Source organism: Corapipo altera, unplaced genomic scaffold (genome assembly GCF_003945725.1).
Source record: "Corapipo altera isolate COAL_440 unplaced genomic scaffold, ASM394572v1 RXGC01000072.1, whole genome shotgun sequence".
NCBI classification, from domain to species: domain Eukaryota; kingdom Metazoa; phylum Chordata; class Aves; order Passeriformes; family Pipridae; genus Corapipo; species Corapipo altera.
Genome location: NW_020884943.1, coordinates 1,753,019 through 1,765,653, shown reverse-complemented (window position 1 = coordinate 1,765,653; position 12,635 = coordinate 1,753,019). Strand labels below are relative to the sequence as shown.

Here is a 12,635-nt window from a genome sequence, read left to right as displayed (position 1 = left end):
ACGTTCAGAAGGAAAAAATATAAAAGGGAAAAGTCACCCATGCTTTTGCAAAAAGAAAAATGACAAATGCAGCTACTGGAAGTCAAGAATCTTATTTTATATTTGTAAATCTTTATCTGGACAATCCAGAAAAATACAGTTTGGAGTCAGGCAATTCTGATGAAGGGTCTGGCAAGGATGAAGGCTCTGGCCAGAAGTAACAGCAGTATGGAGATATTCCTTATCCTGGTCCTGCAGCTGGATTAGGAGAGCAGCCTGGACATGGAAACAGCAGTCTTCACCTCTGAAGGATCTTGTCCAGTGAGTAGCACGCTCAGGATCTTTTTATATGGCAGCATCCTGGGATCAATGGATTGGGCATCAGCAGCTCCAGAACACTTTCAGCCGTGCCAGTTGCTCCTGGGAATACCTCACTGGAGTTGCATGGGCTCCCTCATTTACTTCCAAGCTTTTCCTGTCAATTTGCATCATCAGGTACTAGGAGGGGCTGCTGATACTTGCACCTATGAGGGAGCATCAAGATCTGGTTACAGGGTTCCTCTGTCTGGATTCTGGCAATTCTCAGGGAGGCTCTGGCAAGGATGAAGGCTCGTGCCAGAAGGATTGGAGGTGTGAGATACTCATTATCCTGCTCCTCCACAGTTGGCAGGAGAGAGCACCCTGGAGATGGGAACACCTGACTTTGTCACCACAAGATCTCTTCCAGCAACATACGGATGGTCTTCTCATACGGAACTGCCGCAGCTTCCTTGAAGTCTTGGATTGGCACCGGAGTCTTGACCTCAGTTGCTGCTGGGCCACCTGCTCCTGAGAATGCCTTACTGCAATGGCCTGGGCTACCACTCTTACTTCCAGGCTTTTCCTGGCCATGTGCATCCTCAGGGATAAGCAGAGTCCAGAGGGGTCACAGACGCTCAGGGCAGGATGATGGCTCTGGTCAGAAGTAACACAGGTGTGCAGGAGATATTCTCTTTATTGCTCCTTCACACATAGATAAACAGAGCACCCTGGAGATGGGAACAACTGCCTTTGCTGCTGGAGGACCTTATCCAGCACTGCACAGAGGCTCTTCCCATGTGGCAGCATCCTGAGAGCCATGGATTGGGCACCAGTGGCTCTCAGGCATCTTTCAGCTGTGCAACTGGTTTGTGGGAATGCTTTTCTGGGAGCCTGCAATAGGCTCATTCATTCAAGGCTTTTCCTTGCCAAGTCCATCCTCAGAGATGAGCCTCCCTGTGGCTCCAAGGGAGAAGGGAGACCTGTCCACAGGGATTCCTCTGTCTGGAGTCTGGCAGCTCTCACAGAGGTTCTTGGGAGGGATGGAGTCTCTTGCCAGAAGTAACCCAGGTGTGCAGATATTCCTTCATCTGCTCCTGCAGGACTGGGAACAGCTGCCTTTGCCGCTGAGAGATCTTGTTCCACATCACCCGTAGCCTCTTCCTACATGGAAGCATCCTGGGAAGCATGGATTGGACAGTGGCAGCTCCAGGACACTTGTTGCTGTGCCACCAGCTGCTCCTGGGAATGCCTTACTGCAATGGCCTGGGCTCCCGTTCTTAATTCCAGGCTTTTCCTGGCCATGTGCATCCTCAGAGAGGAGTGGGCTCTGCTGTTCCCCACCCCTCCCAGGCAGCAGGGAGACCTGTCCAGAGGGTCTCCTGCGTCTGACTGACTCCAGCAGGTCTCCCAGAGGTTCTGGGAGGGATGGAGTCTCTTGTCAGAAGTAACTGTGGTGCCAAGATATTCCTTCTCCTGCTCCTGCCATCCTGGATCGGGAGAGAGCCCTGGAGTTGGGAACACCTGCTGCAGGATTTTGTGCAGCAACGTGTGGAGGGTCATATCCTATGGCACTGCTGCAGATTCCTGGGAGTCATGGATTGGGCCCTGGGGTTTGTCTTGAAACTAAGAATTTATTTCTTCCATTTCTACAAACATGATTTTACACAAACTGTACAGAATGAGGTTTTCGTACCACTCTGCAGAATTTGACACAGCCTTACCCATGGCTGCAGCTCCTGCTCTGTCATGGGATTTTCCATGACCCCATGCACAGGCACTGATGCTTCAAGGTGTACCTGCTGCACCATGGACTTATCCACAATCACAGATCCTTCAGGCTTGTCCTTGGGCTTATCCACGGCCACTGATGTGGGTGTCCTGCTCTTGTGTGCACTCATCCACAGGTCACAGTTCCTTCAGCTGGAGTTCCAGACTGTCCAGCACAGCAGCACAGAAACAGCAGCAATGCCTGGCCACCTGCCAGCCCAGGTGTGTCACCACTGCTGCCACCAGAGTGTCCCCAGGCACAGCATAGTAAGATGAGAAGCACCAAAACCCAAATTAAGCCACTAACGAGCACTAATAACTAACAACCAGTGAGCCCTTGGCCAGCACAGGAGCCTGTCAGTGAACAGCTAAACAGCACTAACAGCTACAAATCCAGTTTAGCACATTCCAATCCAACCTGTTGTTCTCTCAAACCCTTCCAGCCCCACGTTGGGCACCAAAAAGGACAGTCAGGCTGGCAACTCAGCCCCACACAGCCACCCTCTCGCTGCCCTGCAGTGGGATGGGGGAGGGAATCAGAGAAGTGAGAAAACTCAGGTTGAGATAAACACAGTTTAATAGGTAAAGGAAAAGCTGTGCACACAAACAAACAAAATAAGGAATCCATTCCCCACTTCCCATCTGTAGGCAGGTGTTCAGCCACCTCCAAGAAAACAGGGCTCCATCACATGTAACAGTGACTGAGGAAGACAAACAGCACCACTCTGAACAATCCCCCCTTCTTTCTTGCCTGAGCATGATGCCACAGAGCTGTCCCACCTGTGTCCCCTCCCAACTGCTTGTACACCTCCAGCCCACTCCCTGGTGGGTGAGATGCAGAAGAGGCCCTGACACTGTAAATACTGCTCAGCAATGAGGAGAACATCTGCATTATCAACAGTCTCAGCACAAAGCCAAAACCAGCCCTATACCAGCTACTATGAGAAATTTAACTCTACCCCAGCCCAAACCAGCAGAGCTCAGTATCTGCACAAAGCAAGATTTGGTTTCAGCATCAAATTAATACTCAGTTGATCACATACCATATTTTCAGGGGCTGAGAATGTCACTTTTGAGCTAGACTAATTTATACCAGCTTTCACAAACATTTCCTTTAGATTCTAACCATGATTTCACATCACTGTCTCCAGTTCGGTATTTCTCCAAAAAGCAACAAACAATAAATCCTCCTCTGGGCTTGTTACTGACTGTAGGTTCTGACTGTCACAAGCAACTGCAGCAGACAGCTTCTTTCATAAAGACATCACAGAACTACTTTCCTCCTCTCCTAAATCACTGGAAACTGGTTCCAGAACTCTGCTACTGGGAAAGGTAAGGCCATCTCCCAGCGCTGGGGGATTTCAGGACTCTCAGTACATGTAACTTTTCATCTCCAAGGTAATCTGGGAACTGGGGAGGTACAGGAGGGAATTCCAGGTAGAAGAGTTTTCTAAAAAACGAGGCATTTCAGTGCCTCATTTCATTTACTTTAAGCACAGCGTTGCCTGCAAGTTCCTTCAGTACAGCAAGGATTATTGTCCAGCTGCCTTTTCTCCTTCAGAACAGCACAGAATGTCCTTCACACAACCTTGGTGTTAGTTTACCTGTGTGAATAAACTTCATTCACCTCAAAAAAAACCAAAACAAAACAAAACAAAAAAACCCCCAACCCTTTTCTTCTTTCTTTTCCCTGGATTCTGTGTCAGCCTTAAAATACCCCAGGGATGAGCCGGTAGGGCACCGCAGAGGTGTAGCGCGTCCAGTCCTTCCCATATTTGCTGGAACAACGGTGCTCGTCCCTGACACAGCGGTGGGTGAGCAGAATGGTCATATAAATGATGTAGAAGTATGGCAAGATGTGTGCAAACCCACAGGCCAGGCAATAGGCCAGCGAGCCCAGCAGGTCTCCTGTGTAGTTGAAGTGACGAGCCCACCCCCAAAATCCCGAGGTCATCAGCTTGCTGTAGTACTTTGTGCCATCCACGGACATGTAGGAGCACTCGATGTACTCGGGTTTCTTCCCCCAGATCCTGCAGTTGCCCTCTGTACGACGGAAAAGGTCCTTCTGGTGGTTGGTAGCTCGGAAGATGTAGTAGCCAATCAAGCCCAACATCAACACCCCCACGGCATTGGCTGTGCCCAGCTGGACGGGGTGGTAAACCAAATACAAACCCTGGGGAGCACAGAGACAAGAGTTGCAAACAGAATACAAATATGCAAAAAACGAAATACAAACAAAACTTGCAACATGTGCTCAGGATGCCAGACCAGTTACTTGACTACAGTGACCCACAACAGACGAGAAGAAAGGATGGAAAAACCCACTCCCAACACTACAACTGTGGAAAACTTGCACAAAACTCTGCATCCTACATTTGCCTTCTTTCTCTCTCCAAAATTGCGTTTTTTCGTGAAACAAGTAGAGAGAAGTTGCCAGGATGCAAACAAAGCAGGAGAGAAGGGAAAAAATCAAACAACAAAAGCCAAACCAACCACCACCAACCACAAGACCCTCAACATGCAGCAGCACAAAAAGAAACAAAGGATTTAGAAAAATACACAGACAAAATAGACAGTGACAGAAAAGGCCCAAAAGAAGGAAAATATGTCAATTCCATGCATGGACAGTAAACCTTCCTACAAGTGAATTGTTACAAGGAATGTTGTCATTGATTCTCAACACTCAAACTGTCTAGTAATTATTTAAGGTACAAATTATGCTGTTGGGCAGAATGTTTTTGGAAAGGTTCTTTCCTTTTAGCCTAAGTATGGATTGTACACATTTTTACCTGCAGAGTATAGAGGTAAGGCAGCCAGACACAGTCTCCCCAGCCTAAATACCATCCAAAATGATCATGGCAGATATCAATGGTTTTCAAATACCAGGCTTCGTTCCAAAAGAAGTCCACAACATAAATACCCTGCAACAGGACAATTTCCCATTAATAACAGAGCACAGTCACCACTTACCCTGTTCAAGAGCATCAGCCTAATCTCTGTGCTGTCTTGGGATATGATCTCAAAATTCACTTGTGAATTCCTTGCTAACATTTGAAAAACAGGGTGGTAAGAGGAACATATCACACCAGTACAATCCATCTGGATACACAACATCTATCAAGACAAAAATATGATGACTAAGGCAAGTGTCCTACATAAGGAGACACTTCAGAAGTGAACTCACAACTGACCACCCTGATCACTTTTCAGCTTAGAGCCATGTGGTTACACAGAGGGGGGACAGAGCTTCCATTGGACAGGCTTTCATTTACACAGATCAACGAGCAAATCCAAACTATGCCCTGGATTTATTACCTTGGGGTCTCTTCAGTAGAAAGCACAGCACCACATGGACTGTTTTGAGGTGTGCAGGCATTTGAAGTTCTGCCTGTCTCTCTCTCACACACACACACAAAGTCAGGTGTAGCACTGCCCTCAGAAAAAACCCACCCAATCTTGCCCCATCTAAAGACATAGATGTTTAATTTGGATTCAAGATCAGGCTATGCCTGCATCCAGAACAGAGGCTCAGAAAAGTTTCCACTGAAGTTTCCACTAAAATCTGGTGCAGACATGACCAAGGCACTGGTGGCACTCTGAAGGAACACAAGTGTCCAAAGAAGTCCCACTACTTCATCACTGAATGAGCTTGTTTAGGCCAATTTAATTTCCTGTCTAAGTTTAATTCCCGTGGAAGGAGGCTTTTCCCTACTTTAATATGAGTTCATTTCCAAACAGGTTTCTTAATTTCCTCCTTTGTATTTACCTGAAGGACATTGACAAGGATCATGGAGTTTGTCACTTGGCCATACAGCTCCTGTTGTTTGGCAGCATAGGAAAGGTTAATTAGAGTCCAGGCTACAATCCCAGGGCGCCCATTGAAGAAGAGCTTGAAATCAAACCACCTTCCTATTCGAGGGTTAAATTCAATGCCCATCATGTAGTCGTAAAAGAAGTTGCCAGTGAATTTGCTGGAAAGCACGAAAAAATAGAAAAGTGCACAGTTATACACAAATACAGTCAATTACTATTGTGACTACACTTTCAGATTCATGTGATGTAGTGATGATAAAAATCATAAACCCATGTAAGATTGTGGAAGACAACACAAACTGACCCAACCAAAGTATTACATTAATAGAGGTAAATTTTAGAATTTCAGAAGTGTCCTGCTTTACTCTTTGTAATGCTTTTGAACAGTCTAACTATAACTTTATTTATAGGGTGGAGGTATCTGTGACACTGACACTGCCATTACATGTGTGAAACATGGAGGATGGTGCCAATGAAGCAAAGAACCATAGTCAAATATTAGCTTATATATTATTTGTGCCAGTCATTCAATTTATATGTCCAATTTTCATTTAACTGTTTAATAACTAGTATTCTCTCACTACTCAGTCACATACCAGTCTTTGGCATTGGTAGGGAAGAAGTAGCCTTTAATCATGGCAAACGTGGAAACTGCATATCCCAGGATATTGGCACACCACAGCAGAGGAATCCAGTTGTCAAAAATGATGGTAGGGGAGAAGAGGTGGAAGTAATAGGCATTTGCAAACCAAAGCACATGGGTAATGATCCAGGCCTGAAGTCCATTGATTTCATATTTATTCACTACACCTAAAATATGAAGAAAAAATGGACTCTTTAGCAACATTACATTAATACAGCTTTTTATTATGTATAGAAGCTCAAGCAAGTGCTCATGACACGACATGACACTTTTCTGAAGGTTACCTTAGGCTCTGCTGTAACCATTAGGCTTTGTTAGGCTGAGTTTTCTCCTCACAAAACTGAATTTAGAATCTCCCCCAAAACTGATGAAACTAAGTGACCCTTTCTAACACTTGCTTCACATCACCCATTTGGTTCCAGTCTCTTGGGCTAACGTAGCTCCAGCAGGTACAACTGCTTCATCACATACCAGCAACAGTCCACTGATGATTCTAAGTGCCAAAATTATCAACTTTTCCATTGCTGGTGTGCTGCCTGCTGTATCAATAGTTTTACTGGCAGCAAGAGAGAGAAATTCTATAATTTATTCTACAAGAAGACACAGGCTGCTACCTATTTGGCTTTCAACTAACACATGAGGGAGGTGAGGGCACTGACATCCACATTTCCTCCAGCCACAAATGGACTATCAAAGACTGTAAGTACAGAAATACTCTGATTTTAAGAGACTGGATGGTGTGAGTGTATTCTAAGGAAGGCCTTACCAGCAGGGGTGACAGCACCTTCCTGCACACCTCCCACATATCCAGGAAGAAATTTATGGCAGAAATCAGGAATGAACACATACAAAACCACCTAGAAGAGAGAAATTGTATTAACAGACAAGACAATACCCCTCATAGTACTATTATATATACACCAAATATACTCTGCAGTTTCTAATAAATATTGGATAAGCAAATATGGCAATATTTAGCAGTTGTGATTTTAGACTAGTAATACATCCAAGCTAATGCACAACTCTAAAGATGTATTTTCTGACAGGTTGTTAATCCTTTTTTGGTGGGGAGGCAGGACAACTGCTAACTAGATTCAGGTCCTCATCCTTTTATTTTGAAATTAATCTGAGTTATAAGTGTTTCCCAATTAGGAAAAAAAACAGATTTGCTAAGTTCAAAGATATTTCACACACATAAGTTAAATTTCATTTGACAGCCTTCTTTTACTGCCTTCCTATAGAAACTATCAGCCCTTCTGCAGTGCTTTATTGGGTATGAATTTAAAACAAATGGGTATTGTTTTCCTATAGCACCTTCATCAAGGATTATGTCTCACAAAGAATATTTGTGTATATTCCCCATACACTTATTTTTCCAGTCCATAAGCGTCACTTGGATTCCAAATTCCATGGAAAGTGAGAAACACCAAAGAGTAAACCCCAGGGCTACATTCCACTATCCTTCATGTAAAAGGATTCATCCAAGAACTGTTTGAAAAACCAGACCCTTCATCAGTTCATAACTCAATGATGTACCTGGAAAGCCACCCAAAGGGAATAGATGCCAGCAGCCCTGTAGGTCAGTGTGGGAGTCCTGTTCCAGATGTCAGACAGATGTTTGTTCCCTGTGAGCAAGTCCCTGAGGGGATCAGTCAGAGAGCACTGGTACTGGTCACAGGACATGATGAAGTAATACACAATCAGTGGGGCAAACAGGAGCAGGAAAAGGATGCTTGCCAAGGAAAACCAATCCACCTCCCTGCAATCCAAAACACAGCAGTTTTTCCCCTGGTTTTCAGGTAGAGAAGTGGTTTAATTATATCAGACAATTTTTTTTCAGTGGCCCTTCCAGACTAACCAGATGAAAACTGGAAATGCTTTCAGGGCACACACATTTCTGTGGGTCAAATAGCCATAAAAAATTTAGCACTGAACATAGAACACACTTTACCTCAAACTGTTATTAAACTACTCTACTCGATCACAGCAACACATTAGACATTATCTCCCCTTGGGAAAGCAGATTATTATTACAGACTTCATGGCTTTGATGGCAATTGTGCCTAGAGCTAGTAGAGTATTCAGCTGGAAGTGATAACAGAATCCCAAGAATATTACAAAAAGCTTGGGAAGACAGAAAAGACAGACCTTGGATGGCCAGGAGTTAAACTCCCTGTCCCACACGCTGTCTGGAAAGCCACAGGCAGCCGTGGCTGTTTCCAGCTGCAATACAACACCCCACCAACACCTGCCCAGCTCTGGGAGAACAGGGTTATCAGCCATAAATCCTGCTACAGCAGGAGTTGTCAGCTGGGAATACACGGATGCCAGGATGCCTGCTTTCCAAAGCTCAGGAAATATTTTGGTCCTTGAAGGAACTACAAATTTTACCAATTTTTACGATTCACTTTCCTTTTTTGCAAGGAGGACTGTGTTTTAGCCCAAGCCATCTGGCAAGCTCTCTGCCTCAAAAATCTTGAAGGACTCTCGTTTGGCATCTGTTGCTACAGGAAATTATCCATGAGCCTTCAAGGGCAGGGCACTACAACAGTCTGTTATTAACAGGAATGGAGCAACTTTAGGAGTTAAGTATGAAGCACTTGGAAATACAAGGACTAATTAGGGTAATCAGCTTCTCTCACCATGCTCTTCCCCACTGCACTTGAGAGGTTTGAGTATCATTTTGGGTGGGTTTGTGTTTTCTTTCTTGAGCAAGTTTCTTCTCCTGATGGGCTGCCATGATATCTTCTAGGAAAGAAAACAATTCATTGCGTTACACCAGCTTGTTCTCAGTAATGCCTATGGCTCCACAAGAGAAACACAAATAACAGTTATTAAAAACTCTTCTATAGCCTTCTGATTACAAGAAATTTGGGGGTGTAGGGAAGGAAGGAAAAAATCCTTAGCAATTCCTTACAAATTTATATTCAGCAAAACGTAATCAAAACACCGATGTGGAACTAACCCGTTAAACTTCTTGCTACCTGGAAACTTCTTTTAAGATATATTATATAATATTATATATGGCACATTATTTACATGTGAAATGCAAAAGGAAAGAAAAATGTTTCCTCACATTCTTTAAACCTCTGAAAATAAATTTCTGTATCTAATTGCCTTCCTTAATTAGAGGAATGGCTAACATTATCTGTAACATTGTAACATTAAATGTAACATTATCTGTACTGGACCCTGGTAAAGATGTACTTTTGTCAAGATCCCTTGCTCCAGTTGTGCCAGCTACATCAAAGAAAACAGGAGATAATCTCACCAAAGTCAAAAATCAGCTGTTATGGCAGTTGACACTCTATGGGGTTTAGCACTGGAGCTGAATCTCTGTGGATCTCTGGTACAGAACAGTGTATTTAATGAATGGTGCTGTTGCTGAACTTCCCTGAGCAAGTTGCAATTGGCTACTGAGGCCGAAAGATTCAGTATAAGGATTTTTATCTTTTGAAACTACAGGCTGAATTTTAGGGATAAATTGCAGTATGGAAAGTGGATAAAACAGAAAATAGTGTTTCTTCCTAAAATAGATTCGAAACAGTCCACTTAGGGAAAACTTACAGACTTGTAAAACTCACAAAGCTCGAAGCCTGCTCAGCGTATCTGATTCCTCATCTCCACTGATCAGCAGGAACTGGACTCTCTCCTATTTCAGCGTCTCATCTGTGTACACTGTATTAAGGCCTCACAACTTCTTAAGAAAAGTAGCATTATAATCTCACATTTCTGGAAAGGTTTCCTTAGCAGATGGGTTTAAAAGCAAAACTTTGTTGCCATGACCAATTAATGCACAGCGGGGCTATAGAGCCAAAGGTTATTTCTGTTGCTAGTTTTGCTACACCCTCTGATAACTTATGTCCAGATCAGTGCTGGCAACAAGAATTCCCACTGTACACTTGTTTCATTTTTCAGGCTTTGCATTTCAAGAACGGTGAGTTTTTATTGGAAACTCTGAAATGGTTGTAACTCACAGCTCCCGCCGCGGCCCCGCTCGGCTCTGGATGGGGAAGGAACGCGCCCATCCCCGGCCCGACACCCCCTGGGGGCCGCGCACCGGGGGTCCCTCACCAGGGGTCACTTACCAGGGGTCCTCACCAGGGGTCACTCACCGGGGGTCGCTCACCCGGGGGGACCCTCACCGGGGGGGGTCACCTACCGGGGGTCGCTGTCTGGGGGTCACTCACCAGCGGCCACTGACCGGGGGCGGCGCACCGGGGATCCCTCACTCGGGATCACGCACCAGGGGCCGCTCGCCGGGAGTCCCTCACCCGGGACCGCGAACCGAGGGCTGCCGGCCGGGGTTCGCTCAGCGGCAGCGCTCCCGTCCCCGCGCAGCGCCGCCCGCTCCAACCTGTAACTGACCCGCGCACCCTGGGCCGGTGCCGGCCTCGCCTCTCGGCCCCGCCCCCGCCCCACCGCCCCGACCAATCCCCGCATCGCCCCGCCCACCCCGCGCCCTCCCATTGGCTGCGCGCGCTCAACCCATGGCGCGAGGAGCGCGCGGGGAGGGTTCGGCGGCTCGAGCCCCGCGCTGGGGGCGTTGGGTGGAACCTGGGAAGGGACTCCCGGGAAGCCTTGAGGGGGCGGCGGGGACCTCGCGGGGAACAGGCAGTTACTCTGTGGCTGCGCCCGCGACAGCACCCGGAGCAGCCTGTTCCGTCTGGGGGAAGAACCTTTTTCTAATATCCAGCCTAAACCTCCCCTGACACAACTTCGGGCCGTTCCCGGGGGTCCTGTCACTGGTCACCACAGGGAGGAGATCAGTGCCTGTCCCTCTTGTTCCCTGCACCGGGAAGCCGTAGGCTCCAGTGAGGTCTCCCATCAGTCTCCTGTCCAAGGAGGCACTTTAGACCTGCCCTGGGTCACAACAAAGCCCTGCAGCGCTGCAGGCCTGTCACTTTAGGTGGCCACAGAGCTCCAGCTTGTTACTTTTAGGCATCCACAGAGTCCCTAAACTGGATTGGACCACCTTTGCTTGTCAGCAAGTTCTCAATGTTCCACTGATCATTATAAAAAGTACCATTATCTATCACTTCAGTATAATTTGCACTAGCCTGGTGGGAAAGGGCCTGGGGGAGCTGGTCAAGAGCAGCTGAACACCAGCCCAGGTGGGCCCAGGTGGTCAAGAAACCCAATGATGTCCTGGCCTGTCATCCACAGTGTGACAGAAGGGCCAGGGCAGTGACCATTCCCCCAGCCGGGCACTGTTGAGGCTCCTCCTTGAACCCTGGGGTCGTTTTTGGGCCCCTTGTGACGAGAAAGACATTGAGAGGCTGGAGCGTGTCCAGAGAAGGGAATGGAGCTGGGGAAGGGTCTGGAGCACGAGTGTGATGAGGGGTGGCTGAGGGAGCCGGGGAGGCTCAGCCTGGAGAAAAGGAGGCTCAGGGTGGACCTTCTCACTCTCTACAGCTCCCTGACAGGACAGGAGAGCCAGGTGGGGGAGTAGTCTCTTCTCCCAAGTGATAAGCCGCAGGACAAGAAGAAATGGCCTCAAGGTGCTTTAGCTAGGCGTGCTTTAGCTAGGATGTTAGGAAAAATTTCCTCATGGAAAGAGTTTCCATGCATTGGAACAGACTGCCCAGGGCAGTGATGGAGTCACCATTCCTGGTGGTATTTAAAAGCCATGTAGATGTGGCACTTGGGGACATGGTTTAGTGGTGGGCTTGGCAGTGCTGGGGGAACGGTCGGACTTAGTCTTTAGGTCTTAGACTTCAGGTCTTAGAATCATACAATCATACAATCATAGAATCAGCTGGGTTGGAAGGGACCTCCGAGACCATCAAGTCCAACCCTTGATCCACTACTGCTGCAGTTACTAGGCCATGGCACTAAATGCCACATCCAGTCTCTTTTTAAAAATCTCCAGGGACGGAGAATCCACCACTTCCTTGGGCAGCCCATTCCGATGTCTGATCACCCTTTCTGTATAGAAATTCGTTCTAATATCTAACCTAAACCTCCCCTGGCACGACTTGAGACCATGCCCTCTTGTCTTGCTGATTGTTGCCTGGGAAAAGAGACCAAGACTTTAGGTCTTTGCCAACCTAAAGGATTCTACGATTCTAGTACAGAATAAAGTTAGAATCCAGTATGTAAGGAGGCTCAGGGCAGCCAAATATGGGATGAG

At 46.7% G+C, this 12,635-nt stretch overlaps 1 protein-coding gene across 4 annotated transcripts; it reads right to left on the bottom strand.

The window, feature by feature from the left end:
• Window positions 1-2,605: 2,605 nt before the first annotated feature.
• Window positions 2,606-10,849, bottom strand: DHCR7 (7-dehydrocholesterol reductase). 4 transcript variants are annotated; one of them, XM_027662222.1, is made up of 8 exons: window positions 10,693-10,849; window positions 9,145-9,250; window positions 8,039-8,261; window positions 7,269-7,359; window positions 6,456-6,669; window positions 5,813-6,017; window positions 4,836-4,967; window positions 2,606-4,219 (listed from the first exon to the last, which is right to left on the bottom strand). In XM_027662222.1, exons 2-8 carry the CDS (start codon window positions 9,240-9,242, stop codon window positions 3,755-3,757), a joined length of 1,428 nt encoding a protein of 475 aa, XP_027518023.1. In that variant the 5' UTR covers window positions 9,243-9,250; window positions 10,693-10,849; the 3' UTR covers window positions 2,606-3,754. The 4 variants fall into 4 exon arrangements, with proteins under 4 accessions (XP_027518023.1, XP_027518025.1, XP_027518024.1 ...); XM_027662224.1 differs by having other exon boundaries at window positions 9,145-9,247; XM_027662223.1 differs by lacking the exon at window positions 10,693-10,849 and adding an exon at window positions 10,591-10,686.
• Window positions 10,850-12,635: the final 1,786 nt, after the last annotated feature.

What these genes read in the sequence shown, in the direction of transcription:
- DHCR7 (XM_027662222.1), bottom strand. Translation starts at nt 9,242, where the DNA reads ATGGCAGCCCATCAGGAGAAGAAACTTGCTCAAGAAAGAAAACACAAA. An exon ending in CCCTTTGGGTGGCTTTCCAG is followed by an intron (nt 7,360 to 8,038) that starts GTACATCATTGA and finishes TCTCTCTTCTAG; the next exon opens with GTGGTTTTGTATGTGTTCAT. An exon ending in CTTACCTCTATACTCTGCAG is followed by an intron (nt 4,220 to 4,835) that starts GTAAAAATGTGT and finishes TGTGCTCCCCAG; the next exon opens with GGTTTGTATTTGGTTTACCA.